At 32.8% G+C, this 15892-nt stretch overlaps 1 protein-coding gene and 4 non-coding genes across 5 annotated transcripts; all 5 read left to right on the top strand.

Moving 5' to 3' along the window:
• Positions 1 to 783: 783 nt before the first annotated feature.
• On the top strand, positions 784 to 948 carry LOC131593841 (small nucleolar RNA Z112). Its single transcript, XR_009281218.1, has one exon. It is a non-coding gene; the product is annotated as a small nucleolar RNA Z112 (small nucleolar RNA).
• A 43-nt stretch (positions 949 to 991) lies between these two features.
• LOC131593874 (small nucleolar RNA snoR2/U65) lies at positions 992 to 1149 on the top strand. The gene has a single exon (XR_009281250.1). It is a non-coding gene; the product is annotated as a small nucleolar RNA snoR2/U65 (small nucleolar RNA).
• A 31-nt stretch (positions 1150 to 1180) lies between these two features.
• LOC131593856 (small nucleolar RNA snoR77Y) lies at positions 1181 to 1271 on the top strand. Its single transcript, XR_009281233.1, has one exon. It is a non-coding gene; the product is annotated as a small nucleolar RNA snoR77Y (small nucleolar RNA).
• A 108-nt stretch (positions 1272 to 1379) lies between these two features.
• LOC131593855 (small nucleolar RNA snoR77Y) lies at positions 1380 to 1463 on the top strand. The gene has a single exon (XR_009281232.1). It is a non-coding gene; the product is annotated as a small nucleolar RNA snoR77Y (small nucleolar RNA).
• A 7308-nt stretch (positions 1464 to 8771) lies between these two features.
• LOC131661778 (FKBP12-interacting protein of 37 kDa-like) lies at positions 8772 to 15690 on the top strand. Its single transcript, XM_058931405.1, has 14 exons — positions 8772 to 9026; positions 9103 to 9142; positions 9235 to 9302; positions 10073 to 10140; positions 10251 to 10287; positions 10665 to 10752; positions 10895 to 10959; positions 11055 to 11132; positions 11907 to 11954; positions 13213 to 13266; positions 13917 to 14078; positions 14291 to 14360; positions 14803 to 14858; positions 15361 to 15690. Exons 1-14 carry the CDS (start codon positions 9000 to 9002, stop codon positions 15532 to 15534), a joined length of 1035 nt encoding a protein of 344 aa, XP_058787388.1. The 5' UTR covers positions 8772 to 8999; the 3' UTR covers positions 15535 to 15690.
• The last annotated feature ends 202 nt before the right edge of the window (positions 15691 to 15892 follow it).

A 15892-nucleotide genomic window follows, 5' to 3' on the forward strand; every position in this document is an offset into this window, starting at 1 on the left:
AGTTTTAAATATCCTACTAGATTATATTATTTTATAAGTTTTAAATAAGTATCCTACTAGATTATATTATTTTATAAGTTTTAAATAATTATGGATCATATAAAAAAATTCAGTGCAATATGGACCCTACAAAAATACTGGTGCAATCCTGATCACTCATGATAATCAATTTAACGACATATTTAAGAGAATTGGATTGTAGGGGTCAAAAGATTTAGTGTACCTTTAAAATTTTCGGCAGATGAAATATTTCATCTTTGCACTGAATTTTTGATTGGCAAGAAATATCCGCTATAATTTATAAATAACTTTTTGAGAGTATTTTTTTTCTGAAAATTGGAAATTAAAGGTATAAATTATGAGAGAAACATTATTGGCATTTAGAAACGATGAGAGATGCCATGTTTAACTGGGGGTGCCATCTGGAATCCTCCCACACTTGGTCCAAGTTCACATTGTTGGCCCAAACCAAGGCGAAGGCCCAATAAAAAGAGGAGAATGAGTCAAAGAAACACAAGCTGCGGCGCCTTTCGACCAAAAAAATCCCTAACCCTAGTAACCCACAATAGTACACGCCTATAAATCCCATCTCTGAAAACCCTCATTCCTCATTCGCTGCAACTGCAAACAACGAAGCAAATTGTAATTATGTTGCCTATTGTTTTCTTCTTTCTGAGTTAAATTTGTGTTCTATGATTAGTAGGTCTGTTTTGTATTTTTGTTTTGCTTATCCATTAGGGTCTTCGTTTTTCTCTTTGATATCTAACGATTGAAGTGTGTGTATACCCAATGAGGAGGATCTCCCAATAATTGATAGGAAGTGCCGTATGACACACTAAACAGCAGCTCCGTCTCAAAGAATCCTCTCATCCCCCGATATTTGTTATCGGCCGAGTTTATTCTCTGGCGGTGCTGTGTGTGAGATTTGAAACGGGTCTCCTGAGGGTTCATCTCTTACATCAATTTTTAGATATTTAATTTTCGTGAATTAGGTCCGATGCCACGTCGCTGGTAGCTATATGATAGCTCTGACCTTCGATGCTATGATTGGACCAAAATCAAGAGTGAATTTCATTTATTTCGCATTCTGATAGGAATCTGCTAATCTTATTTATTGATTCTGCAGAGCCGATTTGTGCGATTACATTTTTGTTACTTTGTGATTTTGATTTTTTTAGTGAAGCTGATGATGATAAAAATAGAACTGGAATTACCATCTGAATAGTTTATTCTTTGATGTAAATATCCTGGCTGTGGTACTGAGGCTTCGGTTATCTGTTTTTTTCTTCAATGTTAGAGTTCTGCATTTGCTTTTTTTCCTTTCAATTAAGATATAACTATCGTATTTGCTTAATTCAAATTGGTTGATTTAAGTAATTAGGCCTGTGATGATTCAAATTTGGAATTACCGTCTGAATAGCTTTATTCTTTGATGAAAATTTTGGCTGTTTCTGAGGCTTTAAATTACGAAATTTATTTTTATTCACAGAATCTCCTTATTATAATTATGAAATATTTTGTAGAAGAATTATCAATTGATTTAATGGATTAATTAATTAATAAAAAAATTATTTAATGTAATTATAATATTTTTAGTGTTTGTGTGTACGCGGGAGTAGTCTAATGTAAATTAGTTTTACATCATTGTTTAATAGAATACAAAATTTAATTTAATAATTGTCATGTTAAATTTCATAGAAACAGAGCATTGTGGACAATAGATACATTAATTAATTAATTAGACATGGTTCTTTTAAATGACACTCAATTAATTATAGAATTTGTTGAAAAAAATTTGAGAATGTTAAAAGTCGCCAAAAAAAAAAAAAGAATGTTAGCCATGAAATAAAATGTTTAATAACCAAAATTAAGAGTTTGAAAAAGATATAAGTTACAAATTACAATTTTGTCTTACTATATAATGTTGGGAGAAAATGAAAATGAACAAATTTTTATTTGATGACCGCCAAATGAGAGGGTGGAAGAGGGGATTGAGTGATTAAAGGTACTCTATGTTTGATTAAAATATAACGTTAAACATACTTGGTCGTTCATGTTAGATTGTTAGTCACGAGAGCTTCCTTGCTAGTTATAGACGGATGGTGAAAGCCTCTATATATAAACCCAAAAATGAGAATAATTTCCTTGTCAGACTCAAATGTGATTGTTGGAGACAAAGAATACACAATAATTAGGAGAAAATTTTACTTTATATTCATACAATTATACCTATACCCCTATATAAAAAAAATTGAATCAAAATACTTTAGTATAAATAGTACATGTTTTAAAATAATTTATTTTTTCTTCATATTTTAAAAAAATACATATAAATTGGAACTCTTTTTTAAAGTTTTTCGGTAGTTTTTAAGCTATTTAAAGTGGATTTGAAATTATTTAAAATGTAATGGTGATTTTTTTAATAAAAAAATTCTAGATTTTATGCAAACCGTTGGCTAAAGTAAATGACAAATAAAAAAAACGTATTCTAAAGTTTAGAATTTTTTTAAAAAAAATAAACCACCGGAACATTTTAAATAAGGGTTCCGGTTTGTATCTTAACTCCCAATTTATTTACTTTAAATAAGTGTTCTAGTATGAAACTTAAAATTTTTGACTACTAGAACTCTTTTTTTAAGTTTTTCGGTGTATTTTTTTTAATACTATTTATATGAGGGTATTTCGGTCCTAATTTTTATGTCTAGGGGTACGAGTATAAGTATAGGGGTACAAAGTAAAATTTTCAAATTAGGATCATACATACGTCCCTGCAGTAGTGGAGAAAATTATGATGATCTTTTAGATAACAATTCATAATCAATCAAAATAATTTATCTGCACACTCAAGAAACTGTTAGAGTTTAAAATTGTTACATATAAAATATATGTATTGTTATCATTTAAACTAAATATTGAGTGCATAACCAAATCCTATTCTAATACAAGCTTCCCGTGAGATGTACAAGCTTCCCGTGAGTCAGATAAGAGATATCAGAGCCTTTTTGAACTTATCAGAGTTTGATTTTAGTAGAAATGTTCTCTTCAGAACTTAAAATATCAGACCACGTTGTTTCTCAAAACTTGATTTATCATAACTTCAGTTCATCAGATCTTGTAATGTGACAACACGTAATTTCAATTCTTATTCGACTTGATTTGTGCATGTTTTATTTTCATTTTGTCTTTCATTTCTTCGTTTATGCTGGTATTTGTGTAAGTTTCAGGTATTTTGTGATTTATTAGCCTTGTGCGAAGAAGGGAAGAAAAACGAGTGAAAAACAAAGGAAATAGAACTGATTACACTCATGATGACCACCATGGCGCTCACCGTGATGGTAGCCACGAGTGGTCTACCTTTCATATGTCAGAAGACCAAGTTTTGTCCACTTTGTGGCCATGGCGTTCGGCATGGAGGTGTGTCGGGCGCCGCAAGCTAAAAGGCGCTTCATGAGAATTGGATCTGGAATGGTTCTCCCACTTTTTTCTCTCAAAAAAAAAAATAGCACACGAATCTAACAGTTGCTTAGATTTTTTAGGGTTTTAGTTTCTTCATAAATAGAACTTTATTTCTCACTTTTTAGGCATCCAAGCTTAGTACTATAAGCCACATATTTTCATACTTGTAAAGCTTTAATCTTTTGCATCGGAGTTGATCGTGTACCATAGCTTGGAGCATTTTATTTTCCAGTATTTTATTTCGACGCATTTATTTTGAAGCAAATTTATTCTCCCCACATTTACATTCCCGAAGTTATTTCCATTGTACAAGATTCAAGCCTCTATGGAGCAGGTTTTTCTTTAATTCAGTTTTATTTATATTTAGTCTATTTACCTTACTCGCACGTTTATTTTATCGCACTTCTTATTTATCGTTATGTTCTATTTCGTCTTCCAAACAAAACCTTCTTCCTTTACTGTTATTATGCCTAACTAAATTTATAAATTTTTGGAATGTGAGGACCGTCAATTCTACGGTATTCTAAATGGTTGTTAATTAGGGAATGCTATTGGGATTGTTTTTTGTTTTAATTATAAATTTTCTAAACCATAATTTTGTTGGTTGCTACAAAAGTAGAAACCTTTTATAAGTCGGGTAAGATCGAAAGTCGTCCGGTACAAAAGATCTAAGTTAATTGGTAATTAATTAGTAAAGACCGTGAAAGAAATTTGTTAATTAATTAGGAAGATAATTATTTTGATAAAGTATTATTAAACCTATTTTCGGACGCGTTTGTAAGTTAAGGTATTGCTTGCCGATGCGATCGTCGAAAACTCTTTAAGGTACTATTTTCGAACCAAAAGCACTTTTCAACCAAGTTAAGAGTTTAATTACTTAAAAAGAATTTATTACTTTAATGCGATACGAATCATCCACCGTGACAATGGATGGTATAATTTAGAAGGTAAAATCTGGTTTTGAATATGCGGAAGCGACAATTTCCGTTAAATTAGTTCTTTGTAAGGTAGAAAATATTGTCCCATAGATATTTAATTGATAAACAAACTAGAGTACCAACGAATCGATGCGATCCGCATTTCCATATTTCTTTTTTGATATTAATTCTACTCGTTTATTTACTTTATTATTCGCACATCCAATCTTTATTTTACTAGCCTTAAATAAACACCGTAACGATAGAATCTGATAGATTGACGAATAAGTCATTGTGTGTTCGATACACTTTGTATTACTTTGATTACTCCGTATACTTGCGGATACACGCAATCAAGCTTTTGGCGCTGTTGTCGGGGATCAATTACGTCAGTTTTTGTAACCCTGTTGTTACACCGTCTAGACTAAGGCACACTTTATAATGAATTACCCAAATTATCCCCACAATTGCCACTATAGGTATTTCGAGGGACCTCAATATCCATATAAATCAAAACTCGAAATATTAGTAGAGAACTTTGTCAATACGCAAACCCTTTCAAGACTAGAATCTGTAATGAGGAGGTTTGTGGCAGCACAAACCATCCAAAATAAGGAATTTATAAATCAAATTCTTCACGTCAATGAAAACATTTGAAAATTAAACAATCTAGTCGAGTCTCTAGTAACTAGCAACCAGGAACTAGAGACAAGAATATCACTGCTTGCACAAACACCTTTTGGACCTCTTTCAAAGAGGAATGAAAATGATACGACCACAGGTAGAGAAAAACCAATAGAAAACACGAAGGGAGGAAATGGGGTGATCAAAGAAAGATGTAATCAAATAAAAATTAAAAATCTATTTCCTAATTCCTTAGGAACCAAGATAGGTTCACAGTCAAAAAGGTATGAGGCCCCACATATAAGGGAAAATTTTGCAATGCATAAAGTTAGAAAATCTAAGAATTCAATGCCTAATATAAAGCTAAGACTTCCCACACTTACCTAAGGTATGAACCACTTCACACTAAAAAGAAATAAAAAGGTGAAGGATATGAGAGATGACTCGATAAATGGATTTTTAAGTGACATTTATAACTTAGTATCATAGTCGAGCTAACGACGTAGAACAAAGTGCTGCATGGGAGGCAACCCATGGTTTTTCTTTTTCGTATATTTTTTCTTCTATTGGGATGGAATATTTATATTAACCAGACTAACTTGTGTGATTTCTTGCATTTCAGGTCTCATCATTCTACATAGTTTATTCTAACCATTTTCGGGATGCAAAACTTCGATGAGATGGAAATCCAGTTCAGAGATGAAAATCAGAGGAACTGTTACACAGTCCTATCTGAAAGGCCTATGTTGGTATAATAGGCTAAGTGAATATTTGCTTAAAAAAGGCTATGAGAATATTTGCTTAAAAAAGGCTATTTGCCCTTGTATTTTTATAAGAAAAAAAATATCAGATTTTGTAATAATTGTTGTTTATGTTGATGATTTAAATACCATTGAAATTACTAAAGAAATTAAGGAAATAAGAGATTACTTAAAAAGGGAATTTGAAATGAAATATTTGGGAAAAATCAGGTTTTTCCTTGGTTTACAAATTGAGTATACCAAAAATGGCATATTGATACATCAACCAAATTATGTAGAAAGAGTATGGAAAAAGTTTAACACGGACAAAGCAAACCCTTTGAGTGCTCCAATGATGGGTAGAGCACTTAACGTAAAAAATGATCCATTTAGACCCAAGGAAGGTAATGAAGAAGATCTTAGCTCTAAAGTACCATACCTAAGTGCCATTGGGGCACTCATGTGTCTTACTAACAATACAAGATCTGATATAGCTTTTGCAGTGAACTTACTAGCAAGATTCAACTCATGTTATTGAAGTCAATGAAGGTGATGAAATCATAACAAAATTATGATAGAGAGATAATAGAAAAATAACAAAAAAGATAGAGAAGATCACAAAGAATGGTGTTTATTGATTCATTCCTTGGTGAGAGTACAATAGTGACCAATGAGGTATATATACTCAAACAAACATGTGTACAAAAACAAACTGCAACCATTAGATCAAAGTGATCTTAGCCCTATATATCTCAATAGCCTCCCTCAAGTTGAGCATGATAGATGTCAATCAGGCCAAACTTGGAAATAAAAGTGTTGAATTTTGGAGCTGTTAATGACTTAGTAAAAAAACCAACAAGTTATTCTTCTGAAGGAATAGGGAGAAGCCTGAGCACACCCTGTTGAATATTTTATCTCACTAAGTGACAATCAATGTCCAAGTGTTTGTCCTCTCATGAAACACAGGGTTAGAAGCAATGTGAATTGCGCATTGACTATCACAGTAAAAGACTGGCTACTTTGTAGAGGTGACCTGTAGATCTCTAAACAGATATAAAAGCCACTGTATTTCGCAAGTTGCAGTAGAAAGTGCATTGTATTCTGCCTCTTATGATGACTTGGAGATTGTTTGTTGTTTCTTGGCATGCCATGAAATTGAGGAGGAACCCAGGAAGAAACAGTAATTAGATATACATTTTTGAGAATCTATGCAACCTGCCCAATCAGCGTCAAAATAACATAGAAGTTGTACCTCAAAATTCCTAGGAAAGAATAGACCTCTTCCAGGATTATGTTTCAAATATCGAACAACTCTGTAGGTTGCATTATAGTGAGTCATGGTTGGAACATGGAGAAACTTACTTAATTATTGGGTGGAAAAAGTTATATCCGGTCGTGTTGTGTTAAGATACGGAGCGCATAATCCACGAGTGAACTAACATGTTGCATTGAGTCCAAGCACGAAAGGACAGTTCAAACGCATCTGTGGGAACTACGACCGTGCCATCAACGAAGTCAAATTTCATATTTGCGCCAAGGGCTCTGCGCATTGATCGCGCCAAACTGTGGTAGTTTGAACCATTGATAATTGGTGTGATTAATACAGAGGCAGGTCCATCGCTAGGGTGAACGTAATACGGACTCGTGGGATATGAAACAAGATCAAAAGAGCCTGAACTTCTGTCGGAGTTGACGCTGTTGCGCGATGGAGGAGCCACAGATTTACAGACTCAATGATACCATATTGAAGTAAATGAATGTGATGAAATCATAACAGAATTATGATATAGAGATAACATAAAAAATAATATAAAAGATAGAGAAGATCACAAAGAATGGTGTTTATTGATTCATTCTTGGATGAAAGTACAATAATGGCCAATGAGGTATATATATACTCAAACAAACACATGTACAAAACAAAAAACAAACTGCAACCATTAGATCAAAGTGATCTCATCCCTATATATCTCAATACATGTTATACAAAAAGACATTGGAAAGTAATAACGTATATATTTCGATCTCTCCAAGGTACGTCTGACCTTGGTTTGTTTTATTTTAACAATACAAAACCTGTTTTGCTTGGTTATGCAGATGCATGATATTTGTCAAATCCACATAATGACAAATCACAGAATATATATATATATATATATATATATATATATATATATATATATAGGGGACGACTCAAGTGAGAACACTTGGTTATTATGAGAAATGAGAACAATGAATCACGACCATTAGATTTGATTTTAATGGACTGGATTGGTTTCTCTTTCTGTGTTGATTTAAAATAAATATTAAGGATCATGGAAAGAGAAACCAATCCAGTCCATTAAAATCAAATCTAATGGTCGTGATTCATTGTTCTCATTTCTCATAATAACCAAGTGTTCTCACTTGAGTCGTCCCCTATATATATATATATATATATATATATATATATATATATATATATATATATATATATATATATATATATATATATATATATATATGGAGAGATATTCTTACTCTAAGAGTAAGTTATAAAGACTTATTCCACATTTTGGTGATCACAAAACCAAACATCTTGTAGCAACTTCTTCAAATCATGCTGAAGCAATTTCCCTCCATGTAGCAAACAAAAAGTGTAGATGGTCACAATTGATAACTCGACATAACTAAATAACGTCTGATTTACCAAGTGATAATAATTCAAGAAAGAAAAAAGTCAAAAAAATATTATATTACTCACCAATTTACTTTGAAAGATATAAGTGATATCATTCTAATTTCTTCTATCTTTTATCTTAATTTAATATTTTATAACTAGATTAATAACCTATATCATCCTATAAATTCAAAAGTCGATTTTTCTCAACAAAGTTAATAATATTATTACTTAAAATAAAATTTTTTTTATGAGCAATTACTTAAAATAATTATTGTAGTATGCCTTAAAAAAATCTAAAAAAACACATTTGAATATTATGCATTTATTTAATTTTAACATTTTATTTTGATTTTCTCATTTTCTATCTGGTGTTCAGTGTTCACTTCACAAGTCTTTCAACTGAGAACAAAGAACGTAACAGTCTTCATCCTTATTTGCGGCGTGTCTTCGGAGGGTCACGTGCAATCAATGTTTAACGGTCACGTGCTTGGTTAAGGGCTACTTCTCCACCCAATTTCCCCTTCTTCGCCGGTAGCCTAACCGTATCGCAACTCCGCACTTCTTTCCGATCTCTGCTGTATCTAGGTTTTCTCGAACTTCATGGCTTCCCCTGCTCGTTTTGACGATGTAAGTGCTGTTAATATCTCTCACTATTTCCTTCAACGATTCTGTTTGATCTTGATTTTGATAATGTCAAATGTAGGATTTCGATTTCGGAGGTGAAATTGGCGGAAGACAATCAGGTTTTTGATTTTGTTACTGAAATGGTGTGTTGTTAAATTTGTTGGTTTATTTGTTAATTCTGTTTGATTGGTTTGTTGTTTGGGAAATGCAGGTAATAAGAGACCATCGCCGGATTTCGATGATGAAGATTATGACAATGATCCTTTTGCACCGAAGAAGGTAATTTCTCATTCGAGTCTGTTATGGTATTCTATCTTTTGTTGATTGTGTTTGTTTAATAGTTTATGAATAAGTACTTGGAAATGGGAAAATGAAGCAACTTGAAGGATTTTACTATGTTCTTGCAGTAATGCAATTTGATCTTTTTTGTATGACGGGTGTGGTGGTTGAGCTTTAATGTCTTACATGCTCTGTCTTTCTTGTGCATAAAGTTCAAGTACATTACTGATTATTTATACTGGTTTGATTGGGGCAGTTTGTTTGTTGATGTATTGGTGATCAATGGAAGTTGGTATGTGTGAAGTGAGTTGCTTTGTTTATATTAAAATAAACAAAACATTAAGGGAACATTGCGTAGTCAAAACATTAAAATAAAAAAATTATTAAGGGAGCACAGCTACTCGAGCTTATGAGAGCTCACATAGGTCCTATTGTAGGTTATATTTCCGCTGAGCTGTCCTTGTAACTAAACTAAATGAACTGTCCTTGTAACTAAACTAACTGGCAGCTGTTAGTCGGTTAGTTTTTTTTAGCAGTTTAGTAACATAAAATGCAATCTATACTGTAATTGTTTAGCAATTCAATTTTCAGCTCAATATACAAAATTCAATTTACCTTAGATTCTTCATACTTAGAATTTGGGTTGGGCCTAACTCAACCTCAAAAAACTGGCCTGTAAGGTAAGGAAAACCCTCACTTATAAATATTTTTCCAGGCCATATCTCATCCGCTGTGGACACTTTTAACATTTACCACCATTTGTGATGTAGGCCAAAACTAAAACTGAAGAAACTGCTTCTGGTGTAACAACAGGAATGATCTTGTCACTTCGTGAAAGGTATGTCTCACCGTAGCTACTGTGAAACATTTTGTACTGTGCGTAGGTTGGAGTACAATATTTGGGCCAGTTTTATCTTTAACCTTTTTTTTCTTCTTCTTATTTTGCAGCCTCCAGACCTGTAAGGAGCAGCTTGCAACATGCCAAGTACGTTTTCCTCTAAAGAATTCACATTGTATAGTTTTCTCCTTTAAGTTGGCCTTGGCCTGTATCTTTGGAACATAAAGAATTTAAATTTTTGTTGCTAAAGTATTCTTTTGTTAAAAATAATATGATCTAACACTTGGACACTCCCGAGTAGTTCACAATGAAAAGGCTTTAATCTTAATTAATGTATAATTTTTGGATGGTAATGATTTTTAATAGAATGTTCTCGCATCCTTCCTTCATTCCTGTTGCTGTTCCTAATCAGTGTGAATTGAGGGTTGCTTTGTTTTGTTGCACACATGATAGTCGTCATATATATGGTTTAGTTTCACTTTTTTCTTTCTTAGAAGATTTGATTTAAATAACTGCATTTTCAGAATGAGCTTGAGGCTGCAAAATCTGAGATTCAGAGTTGGCACTCATCAATTCAAAATGAGCCTGTTGTGCGTGCCGGGGCTACTCCAGGTTTGTTTGTATTGTGTCTTTTGCAAGTAGCCAAGTAGTATATACTAAATATCTGTTTCAATTGTTCAAGATTTAGCTCTTTCTTCAATTTCTGTATTTTAAATTTACACCTGAGCAATTGTTTAATCTTTTCTCTTGCTAGAGCCAAAAATGTTGATTGATTATCTTCAGGCCCTGAAATCATCTGAAGAGTCTTTGAGAGAGCAGGTTTTGAATCAAACTTCCTTTTTTTTTCATCAAAATAATACATCATCTATGGACTAGGTTTCATTGACTCTTTATAATTTTCTTATGGCTGTCAGCTTGAAAAAGCGAAGAAAAAAGAATCGGCATTCATTAAAACATTTGCAAAACGGGAACAAGAGATAGCAGAGTTGAAGGTAATATTCTGAGCACAATTTCTGTTTTCTTGTTTGGTTTAGCAATTAGCTTGACTGTGTGTATGTTTTTCTTTTTGGCATCCAGATCAACAACCTAAGTATGTTCCCTATGTTTTGCCTTTAAGAAAGTAGAGTTCGGATAGAGTAGGAATAATTGTGAAGTGAGGTCTTTCTTGGTTTTGCATTCTCTCATTTACATCTAACCACAAAGAACATCAAACTATTTCGTTGAGGTTTTACGATAGTGAACTTAGTAATTCTCTACGAAGTGTCTTTTATTTAATTGATGGCTAGCTTTTAATGGCACCAATATATCATAAGATCATAATCATCCTCGAATCCTTTCAGTATGGGTTTGGCTGCTAAAGCTCTAGATTTTGATATATTTCTATTAGGTTTTTATATCGGATCTAACTCATCATTAAAAACTAGCTTGTAAGGTGAGAGAGGTGCCACTGTTTTTATCAACTTTTTTTAAGCCTTGTCTCTTTTCACTGATGGACTTGGGTTTTTCATAATACACCTTCTCACAGCCAGCGCTATTAAGCATGGTGCATGGATAGTTTGGTGGGTGAACGATTATTAGAACTAACTCATTCTTACAAAATCAGCTTGTAATTATGAGTGTCACTCTTTATAAACTTTTTTCAGACCAAATCTCTTTTCAATGTGGGGACTTAGGTTTTTTGTCAATAATTTCCTATCTATTATTATTGCTGTTATTTTTATTCTTATTATTTTTTCATTCTGGTTATGGCTGTCTGGAACTTTCAGTCTGCTGTTCGGGATCTGAAAGTGCAACTCAAGCCGCCATCAATGCAGGTATGCTTCTAAAACATGTTTAAGTGTACCTATATAAATAAATTTGCCCAGCAATGATTTTTTTTATTCACCAATGCTTTTTCTTTGTGTATTCATTTTTAAACCCAATTGATTTTTTAGATTCTTTTTAGTAATGTTGAACTGCTTGTGAGTTGTGATTACGTTCCTTCATTTCTTTTTGTTTTTTAGTCTGCATCTTGCTTTGCAGAAATGTGTTTGTATTTTATTAAGTGCTGAATTAACATGTACGCCATGGATAATGAATCACATCAGTTGTTTTCTTCTTTACTTGCAATTTATTTGTAACCTGTTTGGTTGTTTTAAAATTTCTGTTTGTTTTAGAAAAATAATTCTGTTTTTAATTTGTTTGTTAAAAAAAGGAATTTTTTTAGAAAAATAGTTGTATTTTTGTTTTTCCATCAGTGACTACATTCTCAATAAATTCATTGGCTAAATGTATTATTCTACAATCATTTACAATAACAACCAAGACTTATCCCACTAACTGGGGTTGGCTACTGGATCAAATTCCGCCATATTATTCTATATGTTTCTATCTAATTCGTTATTCTCGCGATCTTTCTTAATAGTTTATCTTATAGTTTTTCCAGGTCTTCCTCTACCTCTAGTTGTTTGACTCCTCTCCATCTGATTTACTCTCCTTACAACAAAATTTATAGGTCTTCTTTCTACATGTCCAAAAAATCTAAGCATATTTTCTACAATCATTTACAATAAATTGAAAATTTTGAAAGATTGAAATACTAAGTTATCATCTAGTTTTGTCAGACAATGTACTGTTTTTGGCTTGTTAAATAAATCAAAAGCACCCTTGTAATTATATCTATAACCTCAACATCACTGGAAGTGGCACATGTTGCATGTACTGAACACAGAACGGGGGCTTGTTTTGCCGTCCCTCAATGCCTCAAAATTGTCTTAGTCTTAGCACACCATTAATGGTCTAGCATTCTTGTCTTAGCACCACTTAGTGGTAAAGTGCTTAGTTTGTTCCCTTTAACTAAACTTACAAAAATTCAATAGCTGTGACAAAGGAGGAATAAAATTGAATTTGTTGTTGAAGTGGTTCTTATGTGCCTACACTATCATTGTCTATTCTGCCGTACAGCTGTGGCATCTTTGTTGGCTGACTGACTGTATCAAGTTGGCTATATCTTGCCTTCTATTTTTGTTTTTCTTTTAAAATAATTTTGCTCGGGACTGAACACCTTGATGTTCTTCGTGATGTATTTTTCAGGCAAGAAGGTTGTTACTAGATCCGGCTGTTCATGAAGAGTTCACACGTTTAAAGGTTTGCAATCTAACTTAACACTCACATTTATGGAATCAAGTTCGATTTATCTCTTTCTCCTTTTCACGGATATAGAAAGGGAGGCGGGGAAAATTGGATGTCATCCTCTAGTTGCACTAGGAAAAAGGTTGGTTCAAGTTGTTACTCGATTTGTCGCTTAAAAATAAAGTGAAGAAAATCTCGTTCACATTATGAACAATGCTGTTCCGTAGCAATAGTGTTTCATCCCATGGCCACTGGGGGAATTTATTATGAATTTTTTTTCTTTGGAAGTCCCCTAAGATGGAACAAGACCAGCCTAACACCATAGAAGAGCATATCCAAGCCTTGTACTTTGGGTATGCTATGCAAACATGGTTTGGAAAGTGATGAGGGGTGGTGGTTTTGAATGTTTAATTAGGGATTTCTGATGGCATATTAGAATAGGGAAATACCTTTAAATTGCAGAAATATATCCAGAGTCAGACACAATTTCTGAAGCTCTATTGCACATATCTTCTATGTATTGTCTTGATTAATTCTTCTTGTGGCTCAAGATAGTTGATTCCATGTTTCTTTAGTTTCATTTATACATCTCCGTCCTCATTCAACATTTCCTACACACACATTCTCCATTTTAGTAGTTCTTACAAGAGTTATTGTTTTATTAGAACTTAGTAGAGGAAAAGGAAAAAAAAGTAAAGGAGTTGCAAGATAACATTGCTGCAATAACATTTACTTCCCAAAGCAAGATGGGGAAGATGCTGATGGCTAAATGTAGAACCCTGCAAGAAGAAAATGAGGAAATTGGAAATCAAGCTTCTGAGGGAAAGGTGCTATCATCTTATTTGCTTTTTATGCCTTTAATTGTCACGTTTTCCCTTTCCATCCACTTGCTGTACTAGTAACAGGATGTAATTTTACACTTGCATGTGTTCACATACCAATAAAATTAGAAGCTTAATGTGTCTCCTATGCATTTTTTGGTATTTATTGCTGCTAAATTGATATTGTGTTGCTCTTGTCCATTTCTTTTGATGTGCAGATACATGAATTAACGATGAAACTTGCATTGCAGAAGTCCCAAAATGCACAACTCAGAATTCAATTTGAAGGTTTTTTTCTGAATGAAATTCATTTTATTATATTCTGGTTTTTTCGGTCCGTGAACACTTTCCAGCAACTCAGTAACTGCTGTCACCTTTCATGTCGGATTAATAGGTGCATTTGTATTTTAGTTGTGTTTACATATTAAACATTATGCAGAATAATAATGGTATTGTGTGTGATTTTGAAGCTATTCCTTTGATTCATAATAATATACTGGACATATCATTATATATGTTTATCTCATGATGTTCTGAACATGTTAAATTAGATGTTTGTTAGAAGTAGTTACGCCGTGTTCTCTTGCCTAGCAAATTGGAGATTACTGGGGCTGAAATAGTGTGATATTTGAGACTTTGATACTTTGTATATTGATCTAGCTAATGTCTATTTGTGGCCAGCCACACACTTGTAATTTTTGTAAACGATAATCCTTGACATTGACTACAGGATTGCAGAAGCATATGGAAGGACTGACAAATGATGTGGAGAGATCAAATGAAACGGTTTTTACTTCTCCCCGTTTCTTAACTATATATTATATGCAAGTTGTGATGCATGCTCAGTTTTAAAACGCTTAGATGGATTTGGTTATGGATGAATTTGAGAAAATGAAACGGTTAATTAAACTCCCTTAAAACCTTATAACAAAATTAACACTTAATTTTCTTAAATGTGATAAAAAAAGATAATTGCATCCTTGGATGTTTTTCGTTGGTATCTGTTTCACGAAATATCGTGTTTGGGGTCTTGGATGTTTAAGATAAAAGTATTTTTAGAATGGTATCATTATATAGCTACAGATAGATAGGATTTGCTTATATTTTGGCTATCAAAATTATAATTTTTTTTTGTCGACTATATAAAAATAAATCTCAAAGTGCATGTATCGAGAGTGTGATTTGTAACAGTGGTTTACCATGCATGAACATGTTCTGACACCAAAACTATTTTGAAATAAGTAAGCAACAATATTTTGAGAGCCCTACTTATGGATTTTTCACGCAGGTTCTTATGTTTCAAGAGAAGCTAGAAGAGAAAGATCAGGAGATCCAAAGACTGAAAAATGAACTCCAACAAAATAACTTAACAGAAGATGGAAGATCTGAGGAAACTTTAAATAAGAGTGAGGGCGATAAGATGATGAACGAGGAGGCTGCAAATGACTTAACTTCTGTTTAATTTTTTTACCTAGGAAACTTTTTTACGAGTTTCTACCGGTGATGGTTGTATATTATATTTTGATTGATCTTGATCTAAATCTTTTTGAAAAGGATTATATTGATCTTGATTTATTCGATTTGATAAACCTCTCTTTTCTAAGCAAACATAATGCAGTTGTGAAATTAATTTCATATCCTGCTCTGCTCCAATTGGAATATGATCCTCGTGGGACATGATGCTACTTTGTAACATTTTTTCTTTGTATTTAGTTGGTACAATCGAAGGGAGATGGAAAAAAAAAGTTAAAATTACAAGAAGAAATGACGCAAACACTATAATTAGTTCAGGTTCTAATGTAATTGTTCCCTTAAACCAG

The sequence above is a fragment of the Vicia villosa genome, linkage group LG3 (genome assembly GCF_029867415.1).
Source record: "Vicia villosa cultivar HV-30 ecotype Madison, WI linkage group LG3, Vvil1.0, whole genome shotgun sequence".
Classification (NCBI taxonomy): domain Eukaryota; kingdom Viridiplantae; phylum Streptophyta; class Magnoliopsida; order Fabales; family Fabaceae; genus Vicia; species Vicia villosa.